The sequence below is a fragment of the Episyrphus balteatus genome, chromosome 1 (genome assembly GCF_945859705.1).
Source record: "Episyrphus balteatus chromosome 1, idEpiBalt1.1, whole genome shotgun sequence".
Taxonomy (NCBI): Eukaryota; Metazoa; Arthropoda; class Insecta; order Diptera; family Syrphidae; genus Episyrphus; species Episyrphus balteatus.
In genome coordinates this window covers 131843247-131862332 of record NC_079134.1, presented here as the reverse complement: position 1 = coordinate 131862332, position 19086 = coordinate 131843247, and the positions used below count along the sequence as shown (strand labels likewise).

General features: G+C 30.6%; 2 protein-coding genes across 2 annotated transcripts; both read right to left on the bottom strand.

Moving 5' to 3' along the window:
• Nucleotides 1–568: 568 nt before the first annotated feature.
• LOC129905800 (zinc finger protein 728) lies at nt 569–12787 on the bottom strand. The gene is made up of 14 exons (XM_055981366.1): nt 12675–12787; nt 12044–12482; nt 7468–7589; nt 7237–7406; nt 7027–7176; nt 2872–3015; nt 2681–2810; nt 2446–2619; nt 2114–2389; nt 1823–2051; nt 1531–1766; nt 1283–1470; nt 1136–1221; nt 569–1072 (listed from the first exon to the last, which is right to left on the bottom strand). The coding sequence occupies exons 2-14, from the start codon at nt 12465–12467 to the stop codon at nt 825–827; spliced, it is 2577 nt and encodes an 858-aa protein (XP_055837341.1). The 5' UTR covers nt 12468–12482; nt 12675–12787; the 3' UTR covers nt 569–824.
• Nucleotides 12788–15681: 2894 nt separating this feature from the next.
• Nucleotides 15682–19086, bottom strand: LOC129907217 (odorant receptor 46a). The gene is given in 5 exon segments (XM_055983315.1): nt 15682–15977; nt 16295–16523; nt 18027–18076; nt 18139–18402; nt 18404–19086. Coding segments are annotated over 5 exon segments (1176 nt in total). The 5' UTR covers nt 18983–19086; the 3' UTR covers nt 15682–15923.

Sequence of the window (19086 nt, the reverse complement as noted above, 5' to 3'; positions counted from 1 at the left end):
TAAGTATCAGTCACTCCCATAGTTTCAGCACCACTACGCATTTCTAAAATGAGTTCATGATAATGATGGAACCACTTCACGGGAATGAAGTGTTTCGATTGTACTTAACATTAAGAAATATTCTGACAAATACTTGAATCTTTTAAACGAACAAGTAAGTTTTATGAGGTTCCTTTTTTTTTTTTTTTGACCACCAATCCGGCGTAAAGTGTAAAATATGACAATATATTTTGTTTAATCACAAAATGATTATAATGACAACATTTATTTATTATGATTACAAGTGAAATGTTTGAGTAGCTATGTATAATATTTAAATTTTCAAAATTTCTAAAATATATTTTTGAAATATTTCAAATATTTTGAAAAATCAATTTTTTTTAAAAAGAGGCCGATGATTTTTTTGAAATTTTGTTTTAATTATTTTATAATTTATAAGAATTACATTCTATATTTTTTTGATGTTTGGATATTTTTATTTAAAAAAAAATATTAAAAAACGGCTCTTACGATTTTCAAAATAAATATCAATTTCCAATTTTAAAATTAGGTTTTATATTTGTACATTTCTTTAAATTTTTTTTATTATTCTTTTATACATTTTTACAAAGCTTTAACATTATAAAAGTTTTTCGTTTATCTGCCAATTTCGGCAGAATAATTGGAACTCAAAACAGTAGTATGTATTGCAATCAAAGTAAAATAGATTTCAAACTTCTTTAAAAAAATTTTTCTTCTGAATAATTTTTGTCTGGCAAAAATGTTTTTTTAGTCCTTAGCAAAAATTGAATAAAAAAAAAAAACAAACATTGTTCAATTTCAATCTATATATACATATCTGCTTCCTCAGAGCATTCCAATACAACTTCTTCTTCTGCATTTGATCCATCAAATATCACAATATCACCATCAACCTCTTCCGCTTTAATATATTCGCTTTCAGAATAAACTTCTGCTATCACATAATCAGAAGAATTCGCTGAATCGATGTCTTGATTTAGAGCTTTTTTGCTTTGTTTCTTTTTTTTAACTGAACGTATTTTAGAAGTTTGTTTAACTTTAACTTCTTCACCTGTAAAAACAAACAAACCAAAATAAATTACTGCATCCTTGTTTGAAGTAAAATAACATTTACAATCTGGATGAGAATTTTTGATGTGTGAATTCAAAACACCCAGCATGACAAAACTTCTACCACACAGTTCAACTGGGCAAACAAATCTGCAAAAGTTAACGTAGCTAGAAAAGAGTTTCATTTATGGAATTGAAAAAATAATCTTACGGTTTGTTATCAGAATGCCTCAACACATGCAATTTGAAAGATGACTTTCGAGTGAATTCCCTTCCACATTCATCACATTTAAAAGGTTTATTTTGTTCATGCTTAAGTATGTGAGCATTAAAAGAGGCTTCATAGCTCGAACTAAAGTTGCAATATTCACATTTGAACTTGTTTGGTTCTTGGTGGAGCTTAAAAACATTCGATACAGACAAATTAAAATAAAATGCCAGTATTTTAAGCATACTTACTGCTCTTTCATGATTTTTTAAATCGCTATTATTAAAGTAACCCTTGTTGCATACGGAACAAAAGAACCTCTTAACTTGGCTATGTATCATTTGAATGTGAACTTGAAGATTGCGTTTGTTTTTCGTTACTTTACCACAAATTTCACATTTCGCTTCGGTATGTTGCATTTCAATGTGCTCTATGAGAGCTTCTTCCGAACTGCAAGTTGACTTGCAAGTTGGACATGTTTTGTAATCTTTAAAAAGATTCGATTAATTTTCAAAAGAAGACAAACTTAATGAAGAAACTTACTATTATTGTGCTTCCGGGCAACGTGAACGGAAAGAGACATTTGAGAAATGCACAATTTTGGACAAAATTGACAGGGGTACTCTTCATTTGTGTCGTGAGATTTAAGATGAGCATGTAGCTTTGATTCGGTGGTAAATGCTTGAGAACAAATTTCACAAGTAAATTTGGTTGCGTGGCGGTTTTTATGAGCTCGCAAAGATGGCCATGTCAGATAGGATTGGTCACACGACTAAAATAAAATAAAAAATTGAGAAATAACTTTTGGCTTTGAAATGAATAAAATAGGCTTACATCAATATCGCAAACATAATGCCTGTTAATTGGAAATAATTGTTGTATGGATTCAAGTTTGTTATGTGTGAGAATGTGAGTCTTAAGCTTTTTAAATTCCAAATATGTGCCCTCACATATCCAGCATTTAAATACATTATCTTGATGGATTTCTCTGTGTTGCTTTAATGTGTCGATGCTTTTGAAAGCAAGTTCACAAAACTCGCAGGCATAAGCAATTTTCAAACACTCAATGATTGTTTCTGCTCCTAGGCATTTATCATCTTCTGAATGAAACTGAAATATAAATCAAATATAAATTCATTGATTTCTTGTTAGAAAAATTTCTTTACCATAATTTCTTCTTCAGAAATTCCAATAAGTCCACATGCTGAACATACAAACACATCATCTTCAGTTTCTTCCATATGGACTATCTGCATGTGTCGTTTTAGTAGATGTCTGTTGGTAAGAGTCTTATTGCAGATTTCACATTGATGCTGTTGTTTATCAGAATGTTGTTGTTGCTTAAATATTCAAATACAAAATAAGTTTATTTGAATTTAGTTAGTTGCAATTATATCTTACAACATGATTAATTAGCATTTGGTTGTAAAAATATGACTTTGGGCAGTATTGACAGTGAAATGATTTAACTGAATTGTGAAGTTCCATATGATTGTCGTACAATTGTTTTGTTGTGCATACTCGATCGCATCTATAAAATGTTGTTTATTTAATAACTTAGTAACAGGTTTATTTGTAAATTTTAAACTTACTTTTTACATACGAATGAATCTTCCTTCTGATGGGCAAACATAATGTGCTCAAAGAAATCATTTTCATCAGAAAATAAAATATCACAGATGAAACAAGCTTTAGGCCTTTGCTTGTTTAGATGAAATTGTAAATGGAAACGGTACCTAGTTCAAATAGAAGTAAATAATTAAGAAATCAGTTTGTTTTTTAACACTTCGTAGGCGTAAAGCAAAATTGTTCTAAGTACATAGGATACTTACATACTTAAGGACTTAGAACAATTTTGCTTTACGCCGACGACTTATAAAAGCCGTGTTTTATTGGTACTCAGTATTTTACTGAGTAAACATTTTATGCTGTAAGCAACAACAAACAATTAGTTTTATTTATTATTAATAACCTTTTATTGTTGAAGGGTCAAAAATGTATAGATAAGTATAGAAGAAAAAAATTCTCTGTAAACCAACAAATAAAAACAATTTTGTTTATCCTTAACAATCAGTTGTTGTTTTCCGAGCAAAATTTTACAGAGCTAAGTACTGAGTTACCAATAAAACACGGCTGAATTCTTTAACACTATTTATCAATTTAATCAATTTTTATTTGCTCTATAAGGCAAATTTTGATTTTAAAAATAGTCAAGTTTCTAACTAAAACTAATTTTACTATGGGCGATATGTCTTTTCGTCATTGCCCCCTTCTATACATTGATCTCCAACTCAAACGGGTTGACGGAATTTCTGTAAATTACAGAAAGCTTTTTTTTGTTTTCAAATATTCGATATGGCGTTAACCCTCTACTGCATGAATTAATATTAGCGGACGAAAAAATTAAAAAATGCTTTACATGGGTTCTTTGGGTTGTTTCAAAACGGTTTTCATTAAAAAAATTTGTTTAAATTAATTTGTTTAAAAAAAATTGTTTATAAGCCAAATTTGGCTTCGTATGCATTATAGGGTAAGAAATTTTACTAATTTTATCTATTCAGATTATGTAAAGAATACAATTAAAAATATTAAAAGATAAATATTTATCATATAAAAACAAAATAAAGTAAAATAAATACATTGCATTACAAAAGGTTAAGAATTAATTCAAATTTGGCTCATTTTATGACATGGAACCGAGAAAAGCAATTTGTTTTTGTCCGTTTTAAATATTTCTTCTGGTTCACATTCTTTCCACTGTCGAAGTAAGTCTTGCTCCAACATTTTCACCGACTCCCAGATGTTACAAAAACTAAAAAGTAATAAAATGATTGAAAAATATTATAGGTGAGCCCCCCTCTCCCTAAAATTTTTGTGGTTACGCCGCTGGAAATGGGGTTTACATGAGAAAAATGTCTCTAAAGGCGAAGGGGCTCCATTTCTGAAGCAAAACATAGCTTCCAAGCAAAATAACAATGTAAAGAAACAAAATTTTCCAACAAAAAAAATTAACAAATTGTGTAGATTTACAACCCCTTAATGCATACGAAGCCAAATATGGCTTCCGTACTTTTTGCCCTCCCAAGACCAGGCCAGTAATTTTTTTTCAACAATTAGACAATCGATCAAAAATACATTTTTAATTCCACTTTACTTTCTAAACAAACGCTTAAAGTATGAATATATTCTACACTTTCGATTTTAATGCACACGACTCACTGTGGGCTAGAACTCTATTAATTTTAGCTGGAATTAATTATAGAAATTCTCAAAACAGTCTAAAATTGCAATTAAAGGCATTAAAATGATGTGGAATGATATAATAATGATAATTTTATGGCACAACAGACACTAATGATAAGAAAAACAACAAAAATAGGCGAATTATTATATAAAATGAGGTTCTCAAATTTAAAACACATATTATTGGTCTAAAAAAAACAAAAAAATGGGGTCTTTAAAGTTTGAACGCATCAAATTCGAAAATGGTATCATTGAAAGCGAACAAAAGTTGTTTTTACTTAATATGGAATGTAAAATGTTAATGCAAATAAAAAAAACCGTTATATGAAAACATTCAACTCGTTTTGTTTTAATCGTAAGTGGTTTTTCTGAATATTTTGCTCCCTATACTTTCGGAGTTACAGCGAAAAAAGTTTGCTCTTGTAGGACATAGTTTTATATAAAACATAAAGCCATATAGGCTAGCTACTTTTTAAAATTATTTCTAGAGTGTGCCTACGCGTGCCTTTTTTTAAAGCTTAGGAACATTCGTTTTATATAAAATCGGTGCTAGTAACATACTTTACTTTAAAATGTATACACAAAAGTTCAATATAGTAACAATTTACTAGCAAATACTATATTTGGACACATCACTCGTTGATAAACTAGCAAAATTTTCACAATCAATCCGTTAAAACAACTTCAGTAAACGAATATCTGGATAGAGGAAAAATAGGCCTTTTTTGTTTTTTTTTTTTTCGAAAAATTGCTTTCGATTGTGTTTTATTGTGTTTTTTGATGTAGCCAATGAATGTTTTGACCTCAACTTTGAATGAGAAACTATAGCTAGTTTATTTATCTATCGAATGAGACCAAAATTATCAATTTTGGAAGAAGTTGACATTTTAATTAATTCCAGCTAAAATAGCTTTCTAGCCCACAGTGCGACTGATCGACTCACCTGTGATTATAAAATACACCTTTATTTTGTGTCGAACACACGAAAAAACTATCTCTATGGGTTCTCAGAAACACAAAGAAGTGGATTGTATTTAATCTTTACCATTTTTTTGGTCACAGAGAAGAGAAAAGTGCATACAAACAGACAAAACCATATTTGGCTTCCTATGCAGTAGAGGGTTAAGAACGTTTACTGACTTATGTAGGTAGCCTTGTCAGTTGTGAGTTCTAGCAACGGTAGAGTTGTCAGATGACAACCATTATTATTTTCATAAAGTTTGGCATTTTCCAATTTAATCCAATTAATAAAAGCATCATCATAAATGCGATTTTTTTTTTTTATTTTCGAAAGCCATAGAAAAATTTTGTTGGATACCGCATAATTTTACAATCACTCAAAAAAAGATCGTGTAGGTTTGTGCAAGGAAATGCTAAAAAATACAATCACGGTCAGTCAAAAAACGTTTACAAAATCTTGACCTCTGATGTGTCATCGATCCATTCGTATTGCCAAAATGAGTGTTTCTAGATGAGTAAAAGCAACGAAAAGTTGTTGGTGCAAGAAGCGTGGACAAGTAAATGGTCGCTTATTTCTTTAAGTGGCCATGTGGCTACAATTCCTCTTAACGCACCTGAATTCAGAATGGTATTATTAGTTTGCTAAAAGTGTTAACTGGTTTCCAAAACTTTGGAGTAATGCGTCATACACCGTAAAGCCCTGCCAATATCTTTTTGTTCTCGAGTATCAAAAATAAACTACGTGTACAATGGTGAAAATGTTGTTTTGCACATAACAGTTTGAGAATCTTCAAATTTTTTTTTATTCATTTACAAATTGCTCATTTGCTGCAGCAATAACATATTTCAAAAACATAATCTCAAAAAACATGATACAATTTTCTTTCTTTCAGTAAAATCGGTATAACTATTCTGTTCTGATTTCCAATTGGCTCATATGAATAGTTTTTCACTTCATACTCAATTAAAAATGTATGGAAAAAGCGAAAAATCAGAAACTAACTGTTTTTTATTTCAAAATCTGCTTTTTTTAGACAAGTAATATCAGCAAATGATTGATATGTACGTAAAAAAAAAATACAAAATTGCATTAAAAAGAACTATGATTGCAAATAAAAAAACAAAAGCATTAAAAAAGAATTATTATTTTTTCATAATATTAGTTAAATTTCTAACAATTTTGATTATTTTGTCTTTTATGAGCTATTACTATTATTTAAGCTTATGTAAGGCCTCGCTCTAGTGTAATAATGAAATAAATAAACATCGTTTAAATTAAACATAATTTAATGTAAATTGTATACAAAAACTAATGAATGCTCCTAAAACGATTCCTATTAGCTATCGTCCAGGTGCTACGGTTTTGATCGTTTTGCAATAAAATAGCGAATTGCTTATAAGAGTTTCACCAATTACAAAACAAAAATAGTAAAATAAAAGCAAAAAAATACAGGAATGCATGCAATGCCGATATCAAAGTGAATATTACAATGCCGATATCAAAGTGAATATTACATAAAAAAAAACCAGTTCTTAATTCTTACCTCTTATTGGAAATAAATTTCTTCGAACATTGATCACACTCTTGTATTAAACGACTGCCATAACTTTGTTTGTAACAAGAATGCTTATTATATTCTAGGAACGATGAAAATCTTGTATTACACTCGGGACAGGTACAATATATCGTTATTCTAAAAGAATCATTAATCAGTTTGGTCATTCTATTTGAATAATTTTTTTTTTTAACTTACGAATTCAAATCATAATGTTTGAGAACAACATGCACAGCCAGATTTGTGATGGAATCAAAATAACTTACTTCTTCGCAGAAAATGCATGGATACTGTTCAGACTCGGTTTTATGACTATCTGAAATGTGGAAAAGCAAAGCTTTGTGGCTGTTTAACGTTTCATCACAAAGCTATGGAATGAGCTTAAAATTAAGTCTCCAGTTAAAGTAAAACTAATTATTTGAATCTTACTTTACAAACAGAATTCTGATCAAAGGATATGAGTTCCAAATCACTCTTAATAACGTCCTCCAGATAATGCTGCAGGTTTAATTCATTTAGAGAAGAATTATGTTCATCTTTATCTTCTTTTTCTATAAAAAAAAAATAAAGGTTAATTGTACACTCCTTTACATCAGAATAGGTACAAGGTTCAAGTCTGTTTACTATTGCAGATATTGAAGTACTTCTTAATTTTGCACTTCATTCTAATGTTTTACTATGCATTTTTTGTGGAAGGAGGCGTGATCCTGCTGAAAAATCCAGTATACTGGTTCACAAATACTAGATAATTAAGGGACAAGTTTCTTCAATATTCATTTGCAAATACTTCAATTTCACATTTGAAATTGAAGTTAAATAACATCGTAGTAGATTACTTTCTCAAAATGGTTTCTCCTTTTTCAGAACATAAAAGTGATAGTTTCACTCATCAGGGACATCAAAATAAAATGTTCTTTGATTCAAAAATATCAAGAAATACACTTCAACTTTCCATATGGTAGGTAGGTATACGATTTCAAAAACTTCAATCGCAAACAATTCTGTTCTTGGTTTAGTGGTGGTGTCTTTTCAAAATTCCGCCATTTCAGGGGATTGGAACTGTTGACTATTCTATTTACTTTCTTAACATTACAAATTATAACTGTTTTTCGCTCTGTATCTTGTTTATCCACCGACAACTGGTAGCAAGGGTAAACTTTTACTCCTTTATGAGTGGTTTTTTACAGTTTTTTTTACGACCATTTATGTATTTTTTAACCCCGGAATAGAGTTGGGCACTTTAGTTCATTTGAGCGATCGATCAATTTTCAGTTTAGTTTAATAAGTCCATTCTACCAAAAATTAAAAAAAAAATAGCTTATTCAAACTACCAAAATTTAAGTTAAAATGAAGCATTCTACATATAAAATAAACATCAAGTTAATAAAAATAAATATTTTATTTATTCTAATTTACTTTTTTAGAGTTCACAGTTAAGATAGTAATATTGCTTTACATATTTTAGGAAAAGACAGATTAACAGGAACTTGTTTGTGCTCAGAAATCAGAGTAGTGGAACCTAAAAAAAAAAAACGCTGGTATTGGACCAAGTGACATAGGCACTGTTACATCTAAATCTTGAAGTAGAGCAGTAAAACTTTTTTTTTTTGCATTTAAAAGACCTTAAGTTTTACAGGGATATAAAACTATTATAGTTAAAATTATTATTACAAAAGATTTGGATGAAATTCTATATACAATTGTTTTCTTAAGTCTGAAGCCTTTATTCTTAAAACTAGACGTATAAGAAATTCTCCTCCAAATTCAGATGTGCAGGAAAATCGAACTTTATGTATCGTTGTTTAGTGTATCTCAGTGATAACAACAATTCGTTGTTGTTAGTAAAATGACATTAGAGAGAAATTCCCAATACAATGGATCGAAACAAATGTTCCTCTTTGCTAATTGTGAATTAAATTGAACTAAGTTTAAGTATAGCTATGTTTTATTTTCCTATTTACAACAAAAGCAGAATTTTGTTTTGTTATTGTTTCGCAAATAAATACAATAATCTGATCTGGATTACGAGGAAAATAAAACACAGCTTATGTGAACAAGTTCACTGTAATGAACTAGCTCATTGAACTAGTTAGTTCGCGAACGACACAAGTCTTCCCCGGAATATTTGTAGGGTGATGGCACTAGTAGTCAGCCCTTTAACTTTTTTTTTGCATTCAACTAGACCTTAAAAATATAATATTAAATTGTTGAATATAATATGTACATTTTATGATTAGTTGATATGTGTGGATTATAAAATTCTATACATATTTAGCGAGTTTTTTACTCAAAACAAATTACAGACCATTTTTTAGATGGAAGTGTGATTTTGGAGTAGTCAGCCCCACGAGCTTCTGTTTTCGGCCCCTTGAGTTTCCAGTAGTCAGCCCCAACTTGTAAATTCATTTTTATAATACAAATGGTTATCATTGTTAAAAGTATCAACAAGTCTTCCTTTCAGAATTAAATATTTTATAAAAAAATAATAAGTAGGTAAAAGAGGAACTTTTATTTCAGTCAAACCTTATTGAAGATAAATAAATCTATTAACTAATGTAACAATGCAAAAAGATATGGTTATAAAACAAAATATAAAAATAAATCAATAAAAAGTTCCTAAGTCTTTAAGTATGTAAAAAAGACACTTAGGTATCTTCAAGTTAATTAAACAAAATAAAATAAGTTTCATAATCTATGCTTTCAAACATAGTTGACATGGTCAGGTGGGACTTGTAGCCATCGACGAGGAATAATAGTGGTTGTTTTATATTTTGTTCTATAAGCCATCCATCAAAACTATTGGCTACATACGCGAAGAATGTTTCTGACCCCATCCTACCACGATATGCCCTCAGATCCCGGAACCACTTCCTGGCCGACTCTTCTGTCACTGATCTGACCTTTTGATAGTCCCTCTGGTGTTCTGATGGACAATTCCGGGTGACGTTTTAAAAATCCGTAATACCACGACTTTCCAGGCAGATCATCTTTAAAGGGGATTCTTCCTTTTATCATCACGAATAAATGTTTGGACTGTGTTTAAGAGATTCGTTGCTTTTTGTAGAAAACCATACTTTGCAAGGTTTATAAGCCAGTTCGCTGAGTTTGTTCCTCCGCCGCCTTCAGTATTGTATCGGGTCCCATTTTTCTAGATTTTTCTTCAACTCTACCATGAATTCGGTCCTGCAGTGTTCCTCCAGGTAGTTGCCTCTTCCGAGTAGTTGTGGAATTTTTTTTTAGGTTTTTGTGTGTCTAGTACACAGCTGAAGCAAATCGAAAAATTTTTAAGTCTCCAACTTCGATAGCGAACATGTTAACGAACAAAAATCATAGAGTAATAGGTATGTCAGAGTGAAAATAGAAAAATTGCAAATAAAATTCAAGAAAAAACATCAAAAAGTAAGTTTTGACACTAAAACAAAATAAATTAAATTTCGTTCAAGATTTCCTTGAGCTTTTTTGTATGGAAAATTTCGTTTCGCTTTAGCAGCATAGTAGGCTTAAGTCTTTAAAATTTTGATTTCCATAATTTTAATAATAATTTTGTAGATAATTCTTCACTCCGGACTTTATTTTGGAAAACGGCAAAGGTTTCCATATGTTTTTATTTTTCTAAAAACTAAACATACCTCCCGACAAACAATTTTGGTTCTATAAAGCTTTACAGATGCAATTGTTGCTTCTGTAAAGCATTATAAAAGCAAAATTGTTAGTAGGGCTATACGGCTGACATTAGAATATGTGTCATCTTTAGTCAGCCACCCATTCTATCATAACCTTTATGGGCGGCTGACTACTGAAACTATTAACTTTTTTCATATTTTTTTTGCGCCAATCTAAAAGAGAACAAAATTCTCTTAATCTTGCATATTCAGGTTAAAAAAAATTTTAAAAAAGGAGTTTTCAGTAGTCAGCCGGGGGGGGCTGACCTTAGGAGAATTAAGAATAATTTGTCTCCTAAGGTCAGCCCATGTAAATAATTTACTAACAATATTTTGTAATTTTTTTTGTAGAAAAAGTGAAATAAAAACTATAAATAACCTATAAATAATCATATAATGCCCTTACCTTTAATATTTTAACAGCTATAGCTTTTTTTAAAAAACACTTTCACTAATTTTAAATTATGAAATAGTCACAAATATGACTTTTTCGAAAACTTGGAGCAAACTGGTATTTTTTACAAGAGAACGAGCAGCTGCATTGTAACAATTTTTTTCACCCAGACAGAAAAATAGTTAGGCTTTTAGAAAAAAAAAAAATATTCAGAGAAAAAAATCTTTTGCGTTTACTATTTTGCTGGATTTTATGACGTAGTGGCTGACTACTGGCGGGGGCTGACCTTACATGCCATCACCCAATGTGAAGTGAGAATAGATCACATTCACACTTTGTTATTTTTTTTTTAACCGTGTTATGTCTAAAGTATCTTTTATTCCTTATTAGGGTGTCTTGGTCCAAGTTTAGCGATTTTAATCCACCAATGCGTTTCAAAATTTTAATATCATTTTTAAATTACTCTGAGGTCTAAGGAAACTCTAGTTATTAATTTTAACAATAAATTTTCCCTAATAGACCAGTGCCGATGCCTTCAAAACCATTAAAAAGTACAAAAAAATCATAGTAGGATGAAACCCATTGGAAAAGGAGGGGAACATGATGAAAATTAAAGGAAAAATAAATTACGGGCGAGCCGAGTTCGGGAAGTGGGTGGGTTGAGTTTTTATTGGTAAAAAATGGTATATCTCGATTTCCGGCAAAACTACAAATCCTATAGAAAAAAGTTGTATGACAAAGTAGTAGGTAATAAAAAGATCTACAACTTTTGTATCAACAATTTTTTCACATAACCTCAAAATTTATGTGAAAAATTCAAAAAACGGAGTTTTTGGTTTTTTATTTTTATCTTTTTTAAAAACAAAAATTTTTCTACGAAATTTGGTGAAAACATAAGGTGTGTACAATATGTATTGTTTTTTATTTTATAAAAATTAAATTTAGGTACCTTCAGTTTCTTTAAAACCAAGAAACTCTTCGTTGTCCATGGAATTAGACTCTTCAATAATTTCCTTGAATTCTTCTTCATTTTCAGTTTGTTCTTCTATTTCTTCAATAATCATATCATCCTCCAGCACTTCCTCTTTGGTATCAATTTCAGAGGTAATCTCTTCTATTTGCTGATTGCTATGATTATCCTCTGGCAAATCTAACTTTTCTTCTTCTTTGAATTTTTGTGCATCGTAAAGCTCTATAAGCAAGTTAACGCATCCATCACACAGAGCTTGAGTTAGAGATGGATCTCTGACAACAGAGATTTCAAAGATATCAGCTAGAAGCTTGTCCAACTGCAGTTCGATGCCAGTTTCATCGAAAATCAATTGGAATTCATTTTCCAATGAATTATTGCATCGCAAGCAATTGAATTTCATATTTTATCTAAATTCCTAAATATTTATAATAAATTATTATAATTAAATAATAACCGCCAGGCAGTTGAAATGCAAATAATTCTAACAAATTAATAAGTTTGGAAATTAGAAAATTTTTAAAAGACATCGGAAGATTGGTGTTGTTTCTTGCAGGAGAGGATAAAACCAATAATTCAATTATTGTAAATTATAATTACTAAAACTTACTGTATTTTTATGTTAATTGTATAATTAATAAATTTTAGTTATTGTTTATTTATTTTTGGCAAAAAATACAAAATTATTTTATTTCTACATCGATTTCACGAATTTCCAACAACTTGTCAAGTTTGACATGTGGTTAAAGCATTTTGGCGTTCAGGTTTGGAGTGTTAAAAAATCAGTACTACCTGTCAGTGCTGTCTCAATGATACTATAGTAGTAGGGTAGAGTTGCTAGTAGCTGGCCCCTTAAGGATTTTGTCTCATAAAATAAAGCACAGAAACGTCAAATATCAACATTTTCAAATAATTCTTGAAATAAAATGTACTTTATTTATTCATTTTTCGGTATGGTTAAAAAAAAACTTAATAATAGTTCCCAAAAATATTTTATCTTCATTTTTGTATAATAATAAAGTCCGATTCTTAAATAATTTGAATGTTTTTTATTTAAATTTTTATGTTTTAAGGCCGTGTGTGAATTGCGTTAAATAGTTAACACCGTGTAAAATTTTTGACACTATTGAGGTGAATAAAAAATTTTCAGCTGTTAAAAATTTATTGGGCTCTGGGACCTGGTTAAGTTTGGGTTAAATTTTTTTGCTGATGGTTTTGTTTTATTTTTTTTTTTTATTAAAAAAAGTAGGAGAAAGTGGCCTAAAATGGCACCCCAAGGCAAAATGGCCCCCTTGCTAGAAATCGTAGAATCGAACATAATTAGAAAGTTTTATGAACGCTATTCTTTAGTTTATCTGGCAAAACCGACATATACGAAATTTTAGCAACTTCAAGCCATTATTTGACATTTGACAGGTCAAACTGTCTCTAACCACCTCAAAAAGTACACTCGTTAGAAATTTGTGAATTTTTTTTTTGCAAAAAAAAAGTATAAAAAACATTGTATTTTGGAAAAAGGAGTTAATGTATGTATGCATGAAGTATTTCTTATTAATTTAATGAAATAAGTTGGCTAAGAACGATTTTATAACGGTATAAAACTTAAATTAAAAAAAACCCAAAATGGCCTACTTAGTACTCGAGTAAAATGGCATAGGTACTTACTTTCACATGGCATTTTATAGTGACTTTCACATTTTTATTTTTTTATTGGGAAAATGGTGGCTAAATATTCGGTCCAAAATCTGGAAAAAAACATCCAAAACATTCGAAGTTGCATAAACTACATTAAGGAGACGACCAACCAACATTAACAGGGTTTTGAATGACTCGTAGAAAGATTTGGGGGGGGTTAAGCACCACTTGTTCCAAGAAAATGGAAAAGGAGATCTTTGACTCGATTTTTCATTTAAAATCACTTATGTTTGGACAGTGTGCCATATTTTACCAGGGTAAATTTGATCGGTGAAATTTGTAGACGTCTTGAAAATTAAAAAAATTAAATAATTTTTGGATTTTTTTTAACTCGCAAGGGAAAAAATGTGAGAGTAATATACTAAACATTGAAAATAATATAGCATTTAAGTTTGAATTTTGCTTTTTTTCGAGATATGTGACATTTTCCTTATTGGGGCCATTTTAGGCCACCTGAACGGAAAATTTCGTTTTGCTTTTCGTTTTTCAGTACGCAGCTCTAGCGAAAAATTGGAGAGTTTTCGCTCATTTATCACTTATTTTTTACTGTCCTGTGCATTTTTCTTGACTTAAGGCTTGGCCACACCGGAGGGTATGAGGAAGCGGTACGGGTAGCGTTAACGATATTTGTATTAAAAAAATTCCACATCTGAACGTTGATGTGTCAGTTTGGAATTTTGTTCATACAAGAAGTACCGTTACCGCTACCCGTACCGCTACCGTATACCCTCTAATTCATTTTTTCATTTATTGCTTGATTTAAAAATTATTTTCTGTTGATTTTTCTTGATTTTAAATCAATTTTGAATATTTTTATTTTGACTTTGACAGAAAACTCGATGATATTTTTTCGTTAGCATTTTCGTTGTCGACTTTGGAGACTTGAAAATTTTTCGTTTCAGCCCAGTACGCAGATCGCGCTAAACTAAATTTTATCTCGACAATTTTTATCTCTACACGCGTTCGCTAAAAGCCAAGATAAATTTGAATTTAAAAATAACGGCTGAATCACAGTTTCATTTACTTATACCAGCTTACATTCAATATTACATTACATATTTTTTTTACCTGCAGAATACCTTTTTTACACTCTCATTTTGTTTTATTCCTCTTCTTTTATATATTAAAAAGGTTTTTTTTGTCTCTTATTCCTTGCAGCAACAACAACAACCACAAAAATGTCAAAATTTATCTGTGAAAAAATGCGCTGAGCATTATTTCGCGAGCTAAATTGAGTGGAGACTTTTTGCGGAAGTAGTAGATGAGAATTCGAATTTAGCGCGTGAACTGCGTACTACCTGGCTAAAAATCCTCGCTAAAATTTATCTTTGGAGGACTTTTTGCGGAAGTAGTAGATGAGAATTCGAATTTAGCGCGTGAACTGCGTACTACCTGGCTAAAAATCCTCGCTAAAATTTATCTTTGGAGGAAATTTGTATGAAAGATAAATTTTAGCGCGATCTGCGTACTAGGCTTTCGCATCAGCAGCGTACATAGGCTTTATCGTCAAAAACCCGTTTTTCAATGTTTTCAGATTTCAACGATTTACTCAGTCATTTTGTGGTATAAATATGCATTCAAAAATATTTAACTTAAACAAGAGAAATATTAAAGGCCATATAGCAACTATGTGCCACTCATATCTTGATTTTAGTTCACTAACATTGAATCACTAATTTTTATCAGATCGATTCACTGTGTTACAAAATAAAAATCATGTCAATTACTTTGGAAGTGACCTAGCAGAGGTTGTAGTTGTAGGTACAACTGAGTACATCATATTTCGGCACTTGAAATTTGTCATAGACCCTCAAAATTTCAAGTTATCCTCAAAAAAACCGTTTTCAATGTTTACCTACACATTTCAACGATTTTTTACTCAGTCATTTTTTGGTTAGTTTATATTTACTAATTTTGACGACGTTAGTTATGTGCTGGTAAACGTGTGTCTTAAGCGGTTTTGCAAAGCTGAGGACCATTAGCTGAAGTTTATAGCTATTCTGTTGGTAAATTTTGTTTAGGTAACGAATATGTTTTGTTTATTTAGTGGATGGGTTATAAGTTAAAGGTCATCATAATGATGTAGAAAGCGAGGTTTTATATGGGTTGTTTTTAATTCTTCACTGCCAATTAAATCACTATTATGTGTAAACATGCAATGTTTTTAGTTATTCATTTGTTTTAACAAAGCAAAATAACTGTACGAAGTGTTGACAATCTGCAACAAAAAATCCAATAGTATTATAAAACAACTTTGATAAATAATGGGCCCTATCGTGAATCTCCAGAGGAATTCTCTCTGATTATTATTTCCCTTTGAGAGCGACCAAGAATCTCCCTCGGAATTTATTTCCAGGCGGGAACAAAAAAATCCTATGAAATCACAGCTGAATTTCCCTAGGAAATTTAATGCCGATACTAATAAATTCCGAAGGAAACTTTTCATGATCTTTGTTGGGCCCTATGTTTAAAAAATGGAAAAGGTTCCTAGGGAAATTTTTTGATTCACGATAGCCCCCAATATTTTGAACTCACCGATGTAAAAGCTTCCAAATCGAAATGATAACATCGATTTAGCGATCTAACTTTAATTGGATTACGAAAACGCAGCATAGTTAATAGCACAAGTTTTCGATTAATCTTATTCCATTCGATCCAATTCGATGAGTAGAGCGCATGTGACAACTTATTACTTACCAAAGTAACTTCATTTGCAAAATAGCAAATCAAAAAAATCTGCGATAGCATTGCAATTTGATAAATGCTAAATTAGTACAGGAAAGATAGACTTTTTCGTGGAACGAAATACAGGACGGCTGATTTTTTCAAATCTGAAAGAAGGGTATTAGAAAAGCTTAAGTCCTGGTTTTCGGGACGCCAACCCCCTGGCGAAATCCGCCATTTTGAAAAACGCGAATTGGTCTATATCTACTTAACTATTGGCTTGACCGAATAAGTTACTTGACCAAAGTTGTAGGTAATATAATTAACTTTTCTTGTGCATTCACTGTTTTTCATCGAGGACAACACTTTTGAGGTTATGTCGTTTTATTTTTTATTTTTTCGGTTTTTTTAATTTTTCTCAGTCACTATGATAGTTACATAATTTTTTATCATCCCAAAAGTTGTAGAGCATCAAATTTCCATTAATTTGGTATACTTTTGAAGATTATATGTCTTTTCGAACCAAAGATACAGAACCTTAAAGAGCAATCCCTCTCAAAATTTTCAAACAATATACTAATATTTTATTGCATAAAGTATGAAAAAAGGCTAACTCGTGTACGATATGCGAAAACAAGAAAAATTTGATATGAGAGGAGGTGTTTTTTTCATTATTTAGGTGTTCGGACAATTTCCTCTAAATATTAATTTAATATTAAAAAAACAAAAAATAATGGTAAAACTTACAATATTGTGGTATACATAATTATTTTGTTTTAAGTCAAACATCCACCTTTTATGATGTTAAACAATTATGTAACTATCATAAGGACTGAGAAAAATTAAAAAAACCGAAAAAATAAAAAATGAAACGACATAACCTCAAAAGTGTTGTTCTCGCTGAAAAATAGTGAGTGCACAAGAAAAGATGTTTATATTACCTTTAACTTTGGTTAAGTAACTTATTAGGTCAAACCAATAGTTAAGTAGATATAGACCAATTCGCGTTTTTCAAAATGGTGGATTTCGCCAGGGGGTTGGCGTCCCGAAAACCAGGACTTAATCTTTTCTAATGTCCTTCTTTCAGATCTGAAAAAATCAGCCTTCCTATATTTCGTTCCACAAAATGCCTGTTTTTTTACTAACTTTCCCGTACTAAAACTATTGTTTTCAAATCAATAACTTTCGACTCATACATCGCATGATTTTAAAAAATATACTAAATTATTGGAAATTTGATGGTCTATAACTATTATTGTTTAAGAAATTATGTAACTATTACCGGGAATGATAAAAACTTTAAAAAAAAGCCGAAAAACAAATAAAAACAACATAACCTCAAAACTATTGCCCGCTTAGAAAAATAATGTATTACAAAGAAAAATAAAATTAATTTTCCAAGAACTTTGGTCTGATAACCAATTCTATAGAACCTATAGTTTTGGAGATATAGAGCGATTCGCGTTTTTCAAAATGGCGGATTTCGCCAGGGGGGTGCCGTCCCGAAAACCAGGACTTAAGCTTTTCTAATACCCCTCTTTCAGATTTGAAAAATTCAGCCGTCCTGTATTTCGTTCCACAATATGCCTGTTTTTTTACTAACTTTCCTGTACTAAATTTCAAAAATGCTATTGGACTATCACCAATTGAAGTCTTAAAATACAAAAAAAAAAAGATAAAAACGAGAACAACTTGAAGATAAATCAATAACTTACAAATGATATTGCATAAAAATTACAACATAAAACCAGCATTGAACAAAATATTTGCAATGATACAGGAAAAGCTATTGCCTTTTCCAATTTTCCAATCACTTCATACACTTCAGCATGCAGTCGAATGCAACTCTTCAATTCGATATTTATTTCAAAATCACTTGTCGAATATTTTCCAATTCTTTCCAATCGATATTCCAAAATTTCCAACTGTGCTTGGGTAAAAATCAAAAATCCAGTACACCAAGAATCGAAAGCAATACATATTTAAAAAACACAAACATCCCACAGCAATAAACGAGTAGATCTTTGCCATCATTAAATTTGTTGAGATATCCATGTTAAAAGGTGTATACATTTCAGCTGGGAGTTCATGAGAATTGAGTACTTGCTGTAGTACAAAAGAATAAATGAGTGAGATGAATGAAACGTAGCCGTACCAATTTCGAATAAATTTGCTCATTTCAAAATGTTTTAAAAATATATCGTTTTCGGTTTTATCCAATGGATTGAAAATGTTTTTGTGAAGAATTTTTGCGAGTTCTCGATAGAGGTTAGCGTATTTCTTGACATATGCTAATTTTGCCATTGCTCCAATCATTGTTCCCAGCATGTAGAAAACTTTCATAATCTTATCCAATATTGATGGTAGAATTATGAATGATATCAATAGGCTAAGAGTATAGGCTGCTACCCAAAGAAAACATAGCATACGATGAATTTTATGGGCCATCTGTTTGGTCTTTGAGTTGTTGTTAGTAAGTTTAAAAGCACCCAATATTCGGTAGATGGTCTCCTGAATACTATAAAATTGCTCGACTTTATCGTGATGGTTAGCGTTCATCTTGAATTAAACTTGAAAATGATAATTTTTGTTGTGACAAGACCTCGAAGTGCTCTATATATAAGGAATTTATTGAAATGAATGCTTTTATATTTTGATTCATT

What these genes read in the sequence shown, in the direction of transcription:
- LOC129905800 (XM_055981366.1), bottom strand. Translation starts at nt 12,467, where the DNA reads ATGAAATTCAATTGCTTGCGATGCAATAATTCATTGGAAAATGAATTC. An exon ending in GATTCATTCGTATGTAAAAA is followed by an intron (nt 2,811 to 2,871) that starts GTAAGTTTAAAA and finishes AACATTTTATAG; the next exon opens with ATGCGATCGAGTATGCACAA. An exon ending in TAAAAAATCATGAAAGAGCA is followed by an intron (nt 1,471 to 1,530) that starts GTAAGTATGCTT and finishes AATGTTTTTAAG; the next exon opens with CTCCACCAAGAACCAAACAA.